Source organism: Rhododendron vialii, chromosome 1a, assembly GCF_030253575.1.
Source record: "Rhododendron vialii isolate Sample 1 chromosome 1a, ASM3025357v1".
Lineage (NCBI taxonomy): Eukaryota > Viridiplantae > Streptophyta > Magnoliopsida > Ericales > Ericaceae > Rhododendron > Rhododendron vialii.
In genome coordinates this window covers 35820084-35837500 of record NC_080557.1, presented here as the reverse complement: position 1 = coordinate 35837500, position 17417 = coordinate 35820084, and the positions used below count along the sequence as shown (strand labels likewise).

General features: G+C 37.6%; 1 protein-coding gene across 3 annotated transcripts in view; it reads right to left on the bottom strand.

The window, feature by feature from the left end:
* LOC131308275 (calpain-type cysteine protease DEK1) overlaps positions 1-14280 on the bottom strand; it is a 21922-nt gene extending 7642 nt beyond the window's left edge. Inside the window, exons 1-19 of one of the 3 annotated variants that reach the window (XM_058335167.1) lie at positions 13915-14280; positions 13158-13308; positions 12036-12286; positions 10191-10373; positions 9924-10059; positions 9490-9620; positions 9262-9376; positions 8185-9163; positions 7945-8055; positions 4984-5042; positions 4634-4796; positions 3259-3532; positions 2954-3104; positions 2714-2825; positions 2465-2630; positions 2201-2271; positions 1960-2051; positions 1684-1846; positions 1463-1534 (exon numbers count right to left, since the gene is read on the bottom strand). In XM_058335167.1, the coding sequence (XP_058191150.1) occupies positions 1463-1534; positions 1684-1846; positions 1960-2051; positions 2201-2271; positions 2465-2630; positions 2714-2825; positions 2954-3104; positions 3259-3532; positions 4634-4796; positions 4984-5042; positions 7945-8055; positions 8185-9163; positions 9262-9376; positions 9490-9620; positions 9924-10059; positions 10191-10373; positions 12036-12286; positions 13158-13282 (3354 nt within the window). In that variant the 5' untranslated portion in view covers positions 13283-13308; positions 13915-14280. Of the gene's footprint in view, positions 1-1462; positions 1535-1683; positions 1847-1959; positions 2052-2200; positions 2272-2464; positions 2631-2713; positions 2826-2953; positions 3105-3258; positions 3533-4633; positions 4797-4983; positions 5043-7944; positions 8056-8184; positions 9164-9261; positions 9377-9489; positions 9621-9923; positions 10060-10190; positions 10374-12035; positions 12287-13157; positions 13331-13914 lie in introns of those variants that run through there. The other 2 variants (XM_058335174.1, XM_058335183.1) reach the window with 2 other exon arrangements.
* Between the last annotated feature and the right edge of the window lie 3137 nt (positions 14281-17417).

Sequence of the window (17417 nt, the reverse complement as noted above, 5' to 3'; positions counted from 1 at the left end):
AAGTTTGCCACTATTCACAAGACATTTCATGAGCCTTTCAAAACCAGTGTGCATTATGGGATATTCAATCAATTCAGAAGATCTCAACAGTATTAACGTTTGCTAGAACTCCAATCAAATTTAGGCAACATAAAACTAGACATATAACCACTAACACCATCCCTTAGTCATTATGCTAAATAAAAAGTACACAGCACAATGCATGCACACGTCAGAAACCCAAAGATAACCCCTAAATATTCAAACCTTGATTACGTTATATTTGTTGTCAATCAAAACACTCACACGAATGCATCCCAATGACCTAAATGAAGACAATTTCGCCATTCTCTTCAAGAGATCAGAGCTGCAGAGAAGCCTGCCTATATCCCAAAAAGAACACCGAGACAACCTCATTAGTCGCTCAATTAGAAAGTGAGAGAATTTAATCAAGTTAATCGGGTCTTTAGTGCCATCACTTTTTTGGTTAAAGCTTCCAAATAAATACTCCTGTAGAAAGTTACAGAATAGTTAATCAGGTCTTTACTCCCATCACTAGTTTCTTCAACACAGGTCCCAAATCCTTACTCCTGTATCATGCCGTAGTCAATAGTGCTATTCTTTGGAGTTTTAGTTTTTAAGACATCCCATTCTCGTCCACACCAAATGCATGATCCAGGGAAAACAACATAAAATGTGACAATAGAGACAATATGAAACTCATACTGACAGAAATTGGATCAATCTACATTACTATTTCAACGTAGGTAATACTGCTAGAAGCAGCCAAAAACTGTCATCAGCCAATCTCGCACAATACAGTCCCTATTTCAACGTAGGTAATGGGCCCCAATTTCGTCATAAGGATAAAAATTTGACCAAGAGAGAATGTCATGCCACAATATGTCCTGATAACTACAACTTGGCTCATTTTGAACTTTCGAAAGAGAGAAACTCTTATCTATTCCATTTTCCTACAAACATTCTCAGTAACAAGCAACCGACGTAACGGAATACGCATTTATAACAGCAGGTTTTTCCATAATCTGTGTTAACATATATCACATCTGCAGCATAAGGGGAAGACTGACGAAGTTAATCCATCACCACTTGTGGTTGCTTTTGATAACTTTCAGGTTTCAAAAGCACAAAAGGGAACTAATTCACAAAATTTCATTTCGAAGCGAGAACACGCTGTTAAACTAATCTTGGGACACCTTTGAAAACTGTCAGTTCATAACAGCGTACATCTCTGTGCGCATAAAGTCTCATGTCCACAATAAATGCAAGTACAGTTGGATAAACAATACAAGAACTCAATCCAAAAAAAAGGTAAGCTAAGCAGTTTTCCGCTGAGAAAAGCATACATGTATGACTACACAGTGAGTAAAACAGTGACATTATAACCGGTCACATTTGGGAGATTATGGAACAATACAGATGAAATGAATAAAGGATTCAACAGATAAATGGCCAAACACACCTTAGTGGCAGATCTAGCAATCGCCTGAACAACAGTTTCCTTACTGAGGAAGTGAACAGCATCTTCCATCATCTGTTTACAAAGTGAGCAACATTGGGTCAAGGGGGAATAGATCATTAGAATAACTCCAACCTGGAATCAATGTTCTACTAAAGACAATGACTCGAAACAGCTCAATCTATCAAAGAAAATATCTATTCACAAAGGAGAAATAGGAAAACCTTAAGAGTCAGGCATGGACGAGAGACAGCAAACCCAAAAGCAGCAACAAGAGTAATCGCTGATACAGCAGCACCAGCAAACGGTGGATAGATTTTCAAACTGGCAACAACACCCCAGCCCTCTATTGCCAATGCAATCCCATAAAGAACAAGAAATGCCGCACTGCCCAAAAATTAATACACAGATTTGAGATGAATAAAGATTTAAGTACTTTGTTAGTAGAGGACTCTGTAATGCTCTGCCACAGCAAATAAGTCCAAAAAACCTCAACAAACCTGACATTTTTCCCACAATCAGCATGAGCATCATACACATATACAGGTAGCACCCTTGGAGAATATACAACAATAGGGGGTGAAAGGAGCACCTGCAGAGGTAGGAGCATTCTGTAACTTTCAATTAATATCAACTAAAGCAACCAACAAATATATAATTATTTTAACATAGGAAGATAACAAGAGAATTTAACATGAACAACATTCAAATCTTGGTGCCAAATAGCCAAACTCCACTCACAGTCAATGCACGGCCAGCCAACAAAAACAGAAATGCGAAGTAACCAACAGAAGCTCCAATAAAGGGTTTATCTGAAATGCAACAGAAAAGTAGGACAGATGTCATAATTCCGGAGTAAACATAAAATAGAAATGTAATCCTCGCTTGGTAAGGACTAAAGAGTCCTCTAACATCAACAGTTATGCGGTAAACCTAAAGTGGAAGGTTAGTCATGAAAATGGACAAGCACAGAGCGAAGAGAGAAAAGGGCGTCCCCTGATTTACCTTCAAACCATCCAACAAGAAACCCTGCCAAAGCCAAAAGAAAAGCAAGGAAACAAACAAAGATCATCTGCATCCTGGTCAAGTAAAAGTTGTTCGAAGCCCAGTAGTGGATCACACCAATAGCCAAAACAATGAGAAGAAGAACCAGAAGGAAAGCAGCCCCAATCTGTGCAATCACACAGGAACCCAAATCAGCATTGAAGCCAAAAGGTAATATAAAACAAGGGCGTTGTTACAAGCTTTGCTCACCGTCCAAGGTTTAACTATAATAATAACAGCTGATATTGCAGAAAGCAGAAGAAGAAGACCAATGATAAGGAATACACTGACACCACGAGAAAGCTTCCAATTGTCATCTTTCCTGTGAAAAGTTTGGCAGAACATCTACTTTGAAAACATCCTCGACAACATTCCAGAAGATAATTAAAAAATGAATAAGTCAAGATCTATGGCATGAAGATCCTTTTTGGAACATGTGCGTTCACTTACCATTTAAGCAAACCAGAACAAAGTGACAACAATGCGGGAATGCACAGTAAAGGAAGTAAAGCAGCAAGGAAATCAGATGTTGTGGCAGCCTTGTCATCTCTAGAACTGACAACCTCCAAGTAGGATGCACCGCAAAATGCCACTAGGACAACTATACAAGACAGGCAACCAAAAAGAACTCAGCATCAAAACAATGGTTTCACCAAGCCCATAAGAAAGCTACGTCACAAAACAAGAGGTATACAAGCATTACAGTTCAAGAGTCAACACTTCAAACAAAAGCAAATAATTAGAGGGAAAACTACCTGCAAATATTCCAACACATATGGCAGAAGACAGAGAGAAACGGTATGTTGCAAACCAGGATACAATTGGCAGCACACCAGTAACAACTAAGGCAATTGCAGAAGCCATAGCCCAGCCAAGGTACACTGATGATGCATAAGGAGATGCAACGCTGGTGTTGTCACCAGTCCATCCCTTGTAAGCTAAATCCTCTAAAGGCGTGGCAGATACTATTGCACCAAGAGCTACCACAGATCCAGCAAACAATGACATGCAGATAAAAAGGACAACACCCTAGCAATGCAAGGTAACAAGTAATCAGAAGAAGACCCGGAAAGTTCTAGATCTTTAACTTTCGGAGAAACCAACAAAAGAACAATGAACCAAATGTTCAATTCATCGTAAAAACTTTGCACATCAAGTACAACTTTTAAGGGACCAAAAAAACTACAAAGTGCACAACTTTGGGTGATTAAAGCCACATTTGCAAGTGGCCAGAGTCATATTCACCTTAATCATTGTACACAAGAAGAATTCGTTGTACAAACCAAACTATGTTTTTAAAGGAGAAATGCACAAGAAAACTCTACTGTGGTAAGCAAGAAAACTGATAAAGTAGAGTTTCCTGCAACATAACATACAACTTACAAATGGGTAGAAAAAGAAAGCATAACCTCATCTCTCAAACAACAGAGCTCTCTCACTGCCTGTTTATTAGAAATATGCCCGTTAGATTAAGCTTGACATACTTGGGTCCATTGGCGATCTAACATCACATTGGAGCTCTGCTTTCAGGAGTTTCTCGGATCAAGTTTCATCATATAAGCTTCTTTCCTACAATATTTGTTGTTGTGAACTTGGTTTTGCATGTCTGTGCACCTTGTTTAGTGCAGTTTACTTGTTCGTATGTTTCCGTCTTTATGCACAAGACAATATGAGAGAAAAGAGGACATCAAAACAATAAATGATTGGGACCAGTTCTGATAAATTTAGATTTTGTGATTATTGGTGATAATTGAGTAGAAATTAAAAGACATTGAATTGTAACTATGATTGGCGATAATTGGGTTCTAATTCAAAGCCAATTCAGAGTAACTGACTTGATGGGTACTTGTTATGACGGTGTGCTTTTGCTACAACTCAATACGTGCACCTACTTACGATTCACATGGTGCACCTTTTGGTGGGAGAGCTCCAACACACACAAACTACAGAGCAGGGTCACCTAAGGCAAGACAAGTGAAACCCCAAGTGCAAATGGCAACATTTCCATGTCCACCATAGCAATGACTGTGGTTGTTAATAAAAATAAAATAGCACCTCACGCCCCTGTCAAGATTCAAACAAGCCACTGACTGACAACAAAATGTAGGGGGACACGGGTAACTAACGAACCTCCTTCATTCTCAGAGTCTGATGATTTCCTTCATGACAAGCACCATCAGTCCTTGAGACCCAGAACTGGTAACCATTACGAATCCAAATGGGAATAGCAATAGACAAACACGCCACCATGAGAGGGACAGTCAAAGACAATCCAAGAAGCAGCGACGACTTGCTGCAGAACATAATAGAATAAACTGAAACCAGTCAAAATAAGAAAACGGGTTTATGGAGGAAGAACGAGAATAAAATGACAGTCAAATCCATCTCCATGCACCATCAAATGTGCGCTAAACAACACAAGAAGCAGTGCAAGAAGACACACAATATTGAAAATAATGTAAAACATATCCAGGGTATACCTCGAGAAGGAAAGCAGCAAACCAACACATGTGCTCAGCAGCCAAGCAACAAAGCCGTACTGAAAAAAGTACATGGGAACTTCAGTTTAATAATCCAAAACCGGAGGCATTTGTGACAATATACATGTAGAGCTGAAAAAATTGCAAAACCTAATAAAGGGTGGGGATGAATGCATCTACTTTGCAATGTACGGTTTGAAATTTCAATAGAGTTATAGCATTCAACTCAAAACAAATTGGCAAAAAGTAGAGAGACGCCATGGCTCAAATCTTAGTTGCACAAAGCGGAAGCTGGGGCGCGTGTGGGGGAGCGAATGATCATAGAAGGTCCACATTTGGGAGCACCAGGGGAGCATTTACAAATTATTCATACAAATATAATTATGTAAAAAAAAATAGACGAATTGTTTGTAATTCATGTCAATTGCAACTATTGTTTAGCAAATCTAAGTAATTGTGGTTTTTGTACGAAGTACTCGTGCAAATATGAGCAAGCATGTTTCTAGTCTCTTATCATTACCCTTCTTCTTCTTTTTTGGACTTGGTATTTTTTACTTTGTTTCTTTTAGAATTTACAAGCTTAAGAGATTCTATGCTAGTGGGGAGCGGGCTACTTTCCCAACGGGAGCGAGGTTCCTAGGAGAGCCTGACTTGGGAGCACGGATGAGAGGTTCTGAGGTGGATTCGCCACCCAGATATGAAGACCTGCTACTAAGGCTCAAATAGTAACTCGCGGGTATTTTTATACTGATAAGGGACAAGCCTAACTCTCTCCCACACAAGAAGAGTTCGATAGAAGAATCAGAGATGCATTACACAGAATAACAAGGTAGAAAAAATGAGAACAGATTTTGAAAATAGTCCAAGCTTGCCCAAGTCCTCGCAAAATGCAGCTCTTATACCAACTTAAGCCATCCAACTCAAAACTAACTATCAATAATTGGACAGTCTCACGACTCTCATATACTAAATTAGGAGGCATTTTGATACTGATGTAGGGCAAGCTCTAACAATAAGTAACATAATTAGGTCAACAAGAAGAAGGGGAGGAAAGATAAAAATAACTGTCACAACCAGTAGGATAACAAACAAACACAAAGGAAGAAAAATGGATCAGCCAAGAGACTACAGACATTGATGACATTTTGATAAGATACATGATTTCTCTTTCTCAGTTGTTGAGGACATCAGTATACCATAGCATTCAAACCGTATTTCATAAAAGTAAAATCCTCGTCAAATCTATTCTTCATATCAGCCATACATGTTAGGCTATATACAATGAATCTCTTCCTTTCTCCAAGCTAGGGTAATCGATAGTACGATTGTAAGAATACCAAAAGAGGTCTTTTAAATCATCCATGAACGTGAAGACACTAGAAAGAAACCTCCTCCATGTGGTACTATTTCCTGATAGGCGACAAGTTTATGGAAGAGAATGTTAAGGACAAGGAATCTATGAAGAGAATGTCAAGGACAAGGAATCTATTGCAAAGGGGCAACAAACACGTAGCACATTGGCTGCGCCAAATAACGTAGACAAGCAAGGGACAAACTGAGAATAAGAGAACCAAGACCCTAATTTCCTCAAGTTCAAGCAACGGAAATGGTACAGTGCTCTCACAGTGAAAGTATATACTTTGAGCTTTTACTTATCAAATAGCAATATTCTGAGCCTTTTATAACATCAATGCACTCAAAGACACATCAAAGGACTATGTTGTTAGGAATATTTTAAAAAATGAGTCTTGTCACCTGGCTGTTGTAACCACACATTATTAGGATAGTAAGCGAGTGCACGAAAAGACGCATTGCCATTACTTGTCGGCCAACAATTTGAACAGTCTCATGAAATTCCAATACGATATCATTTTTTCTTTTCGAAACATCAATCGGTAAAGAAAGCCTTCCTTCTCATTATAGTCGAGGTTAAAAACTTAAATGAGTAGGTGTAGGTAGGCTGTTTCAAGTTAAAATAGAACAAACATTGTTTTCTACGAAAAACATAGAAAATAGATTTCATTACCTTCTTAAAATACAAAGCAATAGTTTTAGACAAAAATAAATAAAAAATAAATCTAAGATCGTGAAACATTACCTCAAATCAAGCGGAAGTACAATAACTGTCCCAATTGACAAATTTTTGTTATCCACAAGGATGAGGACACGAAAGAATGCTTTTAAAGGAATCCAGAAGCTGAATTAGCAGATCATATCTCATCCATAGCTCAGTTATATAGGGCAGCATGACAACTGATATAAATACAGTAAAAGAGCAGCTAGACTTGGTCTTACATAGTTCATCTTGGAAGGAAACTAGTGACAATATTATCAAGAATTGAGATTGCCTAATGCAATAAGTTAATAACAATGTATTTTCAACAATTTCAACAAATAGCATAAAAGGGTTCCACGTTATGGCAGAACTGGCAAGTACGGCAAAAGCAAGCCGTGACAAGGGAAATTAAATCCAACAAAATGCAACAAAAATTGCAAGTAGGAATTTTACACTACTTGGTGTACACGTTCAATATTCTTAAATCCATCCTTCGCACTTGGAAAGTGGACGAACAAGTGAATACCAGATGAGCTAAGCAACAAAGTTGAAGCTACGGCAATCTGTTATGCAGAAAAATTATTCTGACATCCAGATACGTCCAAGGAAAACAAATTCCATCAAGTTCAAAACTTGAAAGTTTGACGAGAGTTATTATAAGTACAGTTCAGACATAACTTCAAGACCTTCCACAACAGAAGCTGTCAATTGCAACAACCATAATAGCCACACATACATATTACAAATGTCAATACACTTAACAGCAACCATATTTTGCCCCAACACACATTTGAAGTTTTACCTCCTCGACCAATGATCAAGTGAGCTAAGACCAGAAACTGATATTGCCATATTGGCAAAAGAAATTTAAGTTATCGTCATATCACTCAAATGACTATAATTACCTTGCGGGGTTTCGATGTCATAACCATTTCTTCAGCTCGAAGTGACAGGAGGAAAGCATTGATAGAACAGACAACAGGACATAAAAGTAACACTGCTAAGCCAAATTCAAACTGCAGAAGAAAAAAAATGTGCAAAAATACGTTAGGTCACCAACATTATTGACACCAGCGTGGACAGAAAAAAACACGAGAGCAATTACAGAAAGAAGATAACATCCACATCGGAAAGCCCCTTGATACCTGTTGGTGCGTAGCACTTAGAACTTTTATCGTCTTTGGGCGAAAAACGGCTACGACTACAGTCTCAACGATGAAACTGAAACTGAAGAGAACCCATGCTCGCTCTGGGGTGCCTGCTATGTGGTGCAAGACCAATCTACAAAATTGAAGCCATTTTTCTAGCCCCCGAAGCCTAAGTTCTTCGGACAGGGAAATTTGATTTGGCAGAGCATTATCAACACTATTTGAGTCAATGACGGTTATGTCAGTATCATCACGATGATCTCTATCTGCATCCAAACTACTTCTCTGCAGCAACGCAAGGATAGTTGGATCCAATCCCTTCTCCTTCAACATCATAGCAAAATTAGGATCTAGTCCTTTATCCTGCAACATGGTAGTCAGTTCAACATCTCCTTGTCTGGCTCTCTTTTTCAACAAAGATGTTATTCTTGGATCATTCAACTTTTCTTGGAATGCAAGCGCTAAATTATCTAACACTTGTTGATTTACAGAAGTTGATGCACTCGACTCGTAGCCTTGACTTTCAAGACCACTACTAGAACAAACGACCAGAGAACTATTGCGTTCCAAATTTCTATCAATATCGAATGTCCCTGTTTCAGGCTCTTGAACAACTGAGCGACAGGAACTACTGTGCAATGCCAAACTCGGCCTTCCACTATCTATGCTCTTATCACTATTAACCCCCTCGACGTTATTCGAGCTCTGTGTGTCACCTGTGCAATGTACTGCAGCACTACCAAGGTGACCCACCTCAGCGCTACTACTGCGTTTCACACTTGAGCCACAACCTTCAGAAGAGCTAGATGAGCTGTTCTGTTCTTTCCTACGAAACCCCTCTCTCAGGCGAATCACGGTACTCTTTAAGGCATCTCTCCTCGCGGCTAATGGGTTTGTGACTGATAAATGACGGGAAACAGCAGCACCTAAAAGTACAGATGCTACAACTGCATAACTAACACAATGCCCAAGATACCTGTAAGAAGGAAAAAATAACACCTATTCAAACAACAGAAATACAAACAGAACCCGCAATAAAAATTACTGCTAAAAGTTTAATATCAAGGAACAAACCAGTAATGAACTCCGAAGCAAATAAGAAAGACTCGAGATGCGCCCGCAACAAAAAGCGCCACAATGCGACTTTTAAGAAGCTGATATCCATATAGGCATGCCCCCATATTCCAGTCTATAAGAACAACGTACCACAACCAAATGAAAGATTTAGCAGCATCATAATAATCTTGAAATTGTATAAGCAGCATGATTAGCCACATAGATAGCCAGCGGCTAATGACATACCGAGAATTATTACAGCAGCTGATGTAATAGTCCCCAGCCAGCGTCCTTCCTTCGCAGTCACACCATACAAGACCGAATAAACAAAGAGTACGACAAGGGAGCCAAGATAGAGAAGTCCGAGATGTGAAGCCCTACAAAGACAAAGCAAATCAGAAAAGCATGCAGACAATGATATTTCAGCATTGACCCAAAAGAACACATCATCTGAAACTGAAATTGCACAATGATTCTACAGGGACGACATATGAGCATTCAAAATCATTCACACACAGTATCAAAAAAAACAAGGAATAATCGTAACAAAAATTCAAAGTAGTAAAGAAGCTAAAAAATCCTAGCCATACAATACCCATCAGCATATACTAAACACTAGAAAAGTCAGCAAGCTTATGAAGTAGATACAAATTTAAAGGGCATGAATGGATGGGGCTTGCCTTTTCGATTGTCGAGGATATAACTCATTGGGATCAGGTGGTTCAGGTAAACAAGCCAACGGACCCATTTCAATACAATCAGAATATGCGTATCTGTATGCCTTTCGCACATATTCATCAACATCTAAGCCATTTCCTGTTCAAATTGGAACAGTAAGAAATACCTTCATTAAAAAGTGACAATAACAAAATAGAAGCAACTGGTTAAACCAACAAAATGGGATTTGAAAGGAAAAACTATCAAAATCGAGATCCAGCAAGGCCTACCATTAAAGACCATTCTGCAAATAAAAAGCATGTTTATTGCTAGGGCAATTGCTGATACACCAAAGAAGAAGCCAGAAGGTGAATATCGCTCGGATGCACTTGAACCTGCTGTAACATACACGGCGCAGAGTTCATATGCGCAGAGCAGGGCAACAGCCAGAAGAAGAAGAACAGCAACAGCCCCTGTTAGAGAAGCGATCAGATGAATAAGTATCAGGTTAACTGAACCTAATATTATAACTTTACAAATGTGTTTTGATATGAAAATAGACAGCCACTTGATACGTTTCGAATCGAGAAAGTGAAATGGACGACAACTTGAAGTGGAACTCCAATCGCCCTTTTGAACTTCATCAAAATCACCAGTTGAAGTGTATTCCCTGTATCAACTTTTTCTTTTTTGAAACCCTGAATTTTTGGAGACTGCAAAATGGCCCAAAAATCCAACAGGATGAAGTAGAATATTTACTAGCCAAACCTCAATATCTCATTATCATAGTCAAGAATAGAATTATGCCCCTTCCCGCTGGTTTTAACAGTGACACGATTCCACCTCTTTCTTTTATCCCAATATTTAGTTAATTTAAAAACTTCTTCCCTTGGTTGATTCCTCTTACAAATCCTTCAAAATTGGAATTTTATTTTTGCATTGGAAAATGAAAAGCATTTCAGAAACATGAAGGACACAACAACCAAAAGATGGAAAGCTATTAGATTGTTTGGAGCAGAAAACTAAAATCTATATAAATTGTTTATGCTCAATTATCAAACATTTGAAGATCTTTTACATCTACACTCCAACCTTTTTTCAAGGATGAAAAGTGAGCAGAGGCAACAAGGCTCCTGAGGCCTAAGCGTAAGGCGAAGAGATGCGGCCTGATGTCAAAGGATCGATGAGACAACAGATAAGGGTAGAAGGGGGAAACAGAGCAACAGCCAAGAGCGCCTCATGCTTAAGCCTACGCGAGTGCCTCAGGCGTCACCGCCTCAGTTAAGCCTTAGGCTCCAAAGATTAGTTGGCCTTTCCCTTGCCTCCTCACTCTCTTGTCTGAGCAAACGCATATAAACTCTACAGAAAAGTATAAAAGGATTCATGTGCTTCTAAGATAAATTAACTACAAAAGGATTCAGGTCATCACCACCCAATTGATGGCTTAGATGGGTTTGGTTTGGTATGGTTACGTACAAACACTCAATGAAGGTCAACAAAATTAAAAGCTAACAAGAAAAAGGCTTCAGTCTAAAATATGGGAACATAGGAACAGGGTATGCCAGCATAAGAGCATGCATAGGAAATGCAAGATACTTCTTGCAGTGGGGATGAGGGGAAAATAAGAGTATTATCCGTGGAGTATTGTAAGAAGAGGTACCTATAACAACATAAACATAAGAAGAAAAAAGGAGACTTAATCCACATCTGTTATCTCTCCTCAACCTTCTCTCTCCCCTTCGCCGTTCTATTTTCTTAGGTAGTCTAATAAACTTAGAATTTGATGCTGTTCTTACAGCATTTCCTAGAACTAATACATATGATTTACGCTAGAGGTATAAAACAGTGTTTTGGGAATGGTCTTTTTAAAGATAAGGAAGTGTACAATCATGAAAAGACAGTTCAGTAATAAGGGTCACTGACTCCATAAAACATAACTTGGCAGAAAAAGTTCCAATATGAAACCTGACTTGTGACAATTTGGAAGTATATCATGGTTGAGTTTTTCTGTTAACCTTTTAACTCTGGGTTAAGCTAGAAGTTCAAAATTGTTCAAAATTAAGAACCTGAATCTAACCAACGTCGTGGTTGAATTTATCAACACCTAATAGCAAATAGTATGATAAAATACTTACTTGAGCTTTGCCATTGTGTTCGCCACCAAAGCATGATTGAATAGAATGCCAAAATAAGAGCAGTGCCAGCCATTATCACAGCCAAACCAATTATATCTCGACCCAGTATTAAGATTAACCAGCATCCCCAAGCAATGAGTACCACAACTGGAGAAATTACAATCATCCAAGCAGATAGAGACAGGAAACCACATAATATTCCCAGCTGAGGCCCTTGTAAGATATCCGGCCATTTTCGAGCAAAAATCCAACTGAACAATCAATTGACAAACATGCATAAAATGGCATGATCGATAATGAACCCTCTACCACAATTGAAACTAAATATAGGCTAAGGAAGGTATGCCATTAAGGAAAAATAACTATTCCATTCAATTTGGTACACATAAAGAAAATGCTGAAAATGAGCACATGCCAGGCTAAGGAAACACTGCATGCAAAGAGGAAAAGAATATAACTCAAGATACAGCTTTCTTAAGAAAATAATATAGCTGGAATGTGGAGATTCAAAAGATTGAGTTTTATGAACTATAACTTAACAAAGGAACAAAGTATTTGGTGACTGTGAGTTCACTTATGGCATATCATGCTTTACCACAAACTATTCTAAACTCGCCTTAAATACCATCAACGTAAGAAGCAATCTATGACTGCAAGTCCATGTATGTCCTACCATCGTTAAACAAACTATTTCAAAATTTGCCAAAAATACTATCAACGTGAGAAAACGCAACTAAGTCATCTAACACGTAAGAGATAATTTTTTCCAGTTCCCTTGCTACCATCATGTGTCCAACTCCAAATCAATTGCACCACTTCCATATCTTCACATATACAGGTACATATAAGAGAACGCACACACACACACTATATGTGTGTGTGTGTGTGTGGATTCTGTTCTGCTTTTCCCTTTCCCAAGGTGTTTCCATTTCCAGACCATATTTTAGCTAACATAACGTCCATTAATTAAAATAATTGAGCCACAACATGAAATTATCAGCAGAATAACATACAGGCATATTCAATAATGCGTTCAAGACTATATCAGGGAGGGGAAAAAAACTAATGAATTAGTGGACAGTTCATAAAATAGGCAAATTAGTAACAAGAAGCGATAATCACCTATAGATTCTCCATGGCCGCCAATTAACTGCCCAGAGAATGGAAAAAGCAGCCGAGCCCAAAACAGAGAAAAGGGTCCCAGAAATTACACATGCCAGCATTAAGTCACGCTCGTCTCCTTCCATGACTTGGTTTCCCCTTTATCTCCTGACTAAATCATATATTCATCCGATGAACATACAGACATTTCCAAACAAACTAATACCCACACTAGGTGTTTGTCAAAAAAACGGTAGTCTGCAACAAATAAATAACACCCGGAACCACAACAGGTATAGAATTAACTTGCAAAAAAGGAAAACTAACACATTAGGTTCCCACAACAACGAAAACAAAAACATTAAATAAGGCAGGCTATAAGAAAATCAGTGACAAAAAGCAAAGCTTTCCAAACAAATTACTACCCAAGCTATGTTTTTGTAAGCAGATACAGAATCTAAAGACCAAAAAGGAAAAATAACCCAACTAAAATCATGCATTCAATAACCCAACTAAAATCATGCATTCAAGACCAAATATTAAATCAGGCGAGCTATAATAAAGGCACATTCCAAAACAAACTCAGACCCACACTATGTTTTTCAATTAAAAATAAAAAAACACGCCCTAACACCCAACAGATTTAGAATTCAATAACCAAAAAAGAAAAATTAGCATAATTCAATCCCTACATTGAGTTTCCACGCCAAAAAAGATCAAAACTTCAAATGAGCCGAGCTATATATGTAAATATTTAAAACATCATAAATAGCTTTACCAATAACTTCACTCAAGTGCTCTCAACTTCCAGTGCCAAAACGAAGCCATCTCCCTTCAGATTTCCACCTGCATAAACTAGGTTAGGTTTTCAGCTCACAGCAGAACCAAACCAAACCCAAGTTTAAGCTAGGGTTTGGAGGGGTTTTCAGCAATTGGGAAAAGGTAAATGAGGAAATTGTGGTTTTTTTCTGCTTTCAGTTGGTTCCAATTGGTGGCAGGTGGAGAGATAGACTGAGAGATAAAACCCTAGACCACTGTAGGGAGTGGAGAGAGATGGTAATGGTGGGGTGGTTTGTTTTAGAGAGAGAGAGAGAGAGAGAGAGAGAGAGGGGAGGAGAGAGAGTCACTGGAAAAAAGAGTAAAGATAGACTCCGAAGGGAAAGCGATCAAAAATTTCAGAAAAGTTAACAATAAAATAACAGCTGTGTTTCCTGCCCTGCGTATATTGTCTGAACGGACGCTATGCCCACGCACGATGTTGGCGCGTGCAACCACCGTTGAACCTTATTGGTTGTCGCCTTAGGACCCGTTCCGCAAAAGTTTTTGCGAAAATATTTATTTTTTACTTTATGAAACAAGTAATTTTTTCACAGTATATTATTTTTAAGTTAAAATATAAATACTTATTCGAATAAGCGGAACGAAGCCTTAAAAGTAGAATAACATGTGGTTTAAATTCTGAAAAAAAACATTAAGCTTCCAAAATGCTACGTGTTTTTACTTTCAATTCTCGCCGTGTGCTTTCACACTTAATCCTCGTTCTTGTCAATTATAGTTAAGAGGTGTTTTAAAGATATATTTTTACGCTCGTGCTTCTGCTCGCACCTCACGAAGACAAATTATGTGACTTAGCTCGCGCCCTTCGAAAATTGGTAAAACTCAAAAATAAAATTATTTTATGGGTCTTTAGCAAAAAAATTATTTTATGGGATGTTAATGGAAAAGGGGATTATGGGAGTAGCGTTGAAAATTACTCTCATTTTGCAGATCGTTTGTTAACTGACAGCTAAAGGGACAATTAATTCATCTGTGGAGATCAATCAAACAATAAATGACAAAAGGGTTCAGATCGTCAATTCAATTCCAAGACTGGAAATCTGTCTTATTATTCTTTTGGCATTTATTTAATTTTTTCCCCATTATAGTACAACTATTGATAATCTTTTTTGGAATTTTCTCACTCTCTAGTCTCCCCCCTCCCCATCGAAATATATCTCCAAGATCTGGATAGTACTCCATTGTTATTCCGAAATGAAATGATAAGAGTACCAACCAAATGACTACTAATGGGTACCGCGGGTCCGCTATAGGTCTCATGACTTGAGCCGTTTAATAATTTTTTATTTTAAATGAATGGGCATAAAAAAATCAGTTCAATTTAATATGTGTAGGTGCTCGATCCAATTTTCTATTTTTTCATTCAAATTTCAGGATCATTTTTTTCAAATTATCCATGCAATACCGGTAGTGAGCCCCGTGGGGGGGCAGTTGGTACCACTAGCAGTTCTCATTGTTATCTTCCTTGCAATGCTCAAGTATGAGCTCAATTAGAGTCAAGTTCTCGCATCTTTTCTACGATCTACTTAATGACCACCGTATGATCAAGCTACGCACTACCGTTCAATCTCAAAAAAAATTAGTATCTTCATTTAGGCTACGTTCTCCTAAATTTTTTTGTCTGAAACTTTTTTCGATATTTTTTACTTTTCTCAATTTTTTTGCTGAGCTTTTCGTCGTATTTTTTGAAATTAATTATTCGTCTCGACGAAAGAAATCAAAAAAATATAAAAACATAGACCGATGTTAAAAAAAAGTTCATATACAATGGCACTTTGGTAATTTTTTTGGTATTTAGTGAGCTTTTTTTTGCTTGTGTTCATAAATTTTTTTACCTTTTAGACTCCTTTCATCGAGATAGATAATTAATCCAAAAAATATGACGTGAATCTAATAAAAATTCAGAAAAAAAGAACAAAACACACAAAACAAAAAAGAAAAATAAGTTTACAATAATGCAACCTTAACCTCGATATAAAAATACTTCCGGATGTAAGTGACCAAAAAAATTGCACACCTAGAGCAGTGTCGACTACGTCCTCTCTTTTTTTTTAATAAAAAAAAAAAAGGTTTCTCTATCATTATAAAAATAATGATACAAAATAATGAGTACATTTACTATTGACCACTTACCCAGCATAGTTTTTTCGAAAATAACCAACTTTCTCTTTGATGTGTTGCTTATAAAATCTGGTAGGTAGTACCTCTTGGCTTTAAGGGGAGGTTTCGAGTTCGAGTTCGAGGATATGGAGATAGAAAGACATCAAAGTACATTTCATTTAAGGGTTTTGAATTTTGAATTTCAATCATTATTCTATTTTCTCCAATCGTTACTATTATTTTTCTCTCTATCTCTCTCTCTAATCATTATCCATATTTTCAATAATTACTTTATTTCTCTCTATACTCATTACCTATAAATTCAAATCCAAAATCACAAAACGAACGGAGCGTCGAGAGTATTAACTCTCTATCTCACCCTATAAACCCCCCCTTGATGACTGATGTCGCCAGTGTTGACCAAAAAGAGCCATTTTTCTCACATGACCAGTCACAAACACGCCTTAAACAAAACCTCGTATGAATAACTATTGGCGTGATTGACTCAGTACTCACGGTAGAAAATACTACTATAAGCAGAAGCAGACTACGATGGTCTTTCCGTTTTCTTCTGACAAGGACACAAAAAATTCAAAATGAAAAAAAACCAACAAATTATCAATGGATGAGGGAGCATAAAAGGAAAATAATGTACCTTTTGTCGAGTTTTAATAAAATCTACCCGTATTTTGCAGATTTAAAAAAAAATAAGGGAGCATAAGAAGAATACAAATTATAAACAAGAAAGATCAATTTTGAATACCATGTCGTTGCTCTCGATGCACTCATGCTAATTGTTTGATTAGCTACATAAATCTAGTAAATCTGAGTCGTGCTAAAAGTGAAAATGAACCACGCGAAACCATGTTGGGATGTTACATAGGCTTACCCGCAACTTTAATGACCACCCAATACATTGGATGTAGAAATTTCTCTAACAAACTTCCCCAAAACAGACGTCAAAACTCCTTTTTTCTTTAAGAGATAAGATAAGAAACAAATACATTTCGAACCCAATTTCACCACAATGAATGTACTTTGGATTGGTGGCTTACCTAAGGGACATTTAGAAGTACTATATTTCCATTGTCTAGAAACAAAAGCTACGTATCTACAACAAGATTCTCATTTACCAAAAAGAAAGAATACCAAAGGTCAATGTCTCTCTTAACAAAACAAAGCATGTCATGAAGGCAATTTCGCAGAACTAGTCTAAATCACTCCGCACCGAAAAGTTTCCATTTTGACCTTTTATCAAACAGGTAGTGAGGTATCGAAGAAAACGTACGCAACACGGTTTAGATGATTATCAATTACGCGCACACAATTCAATCAGAAAAATGC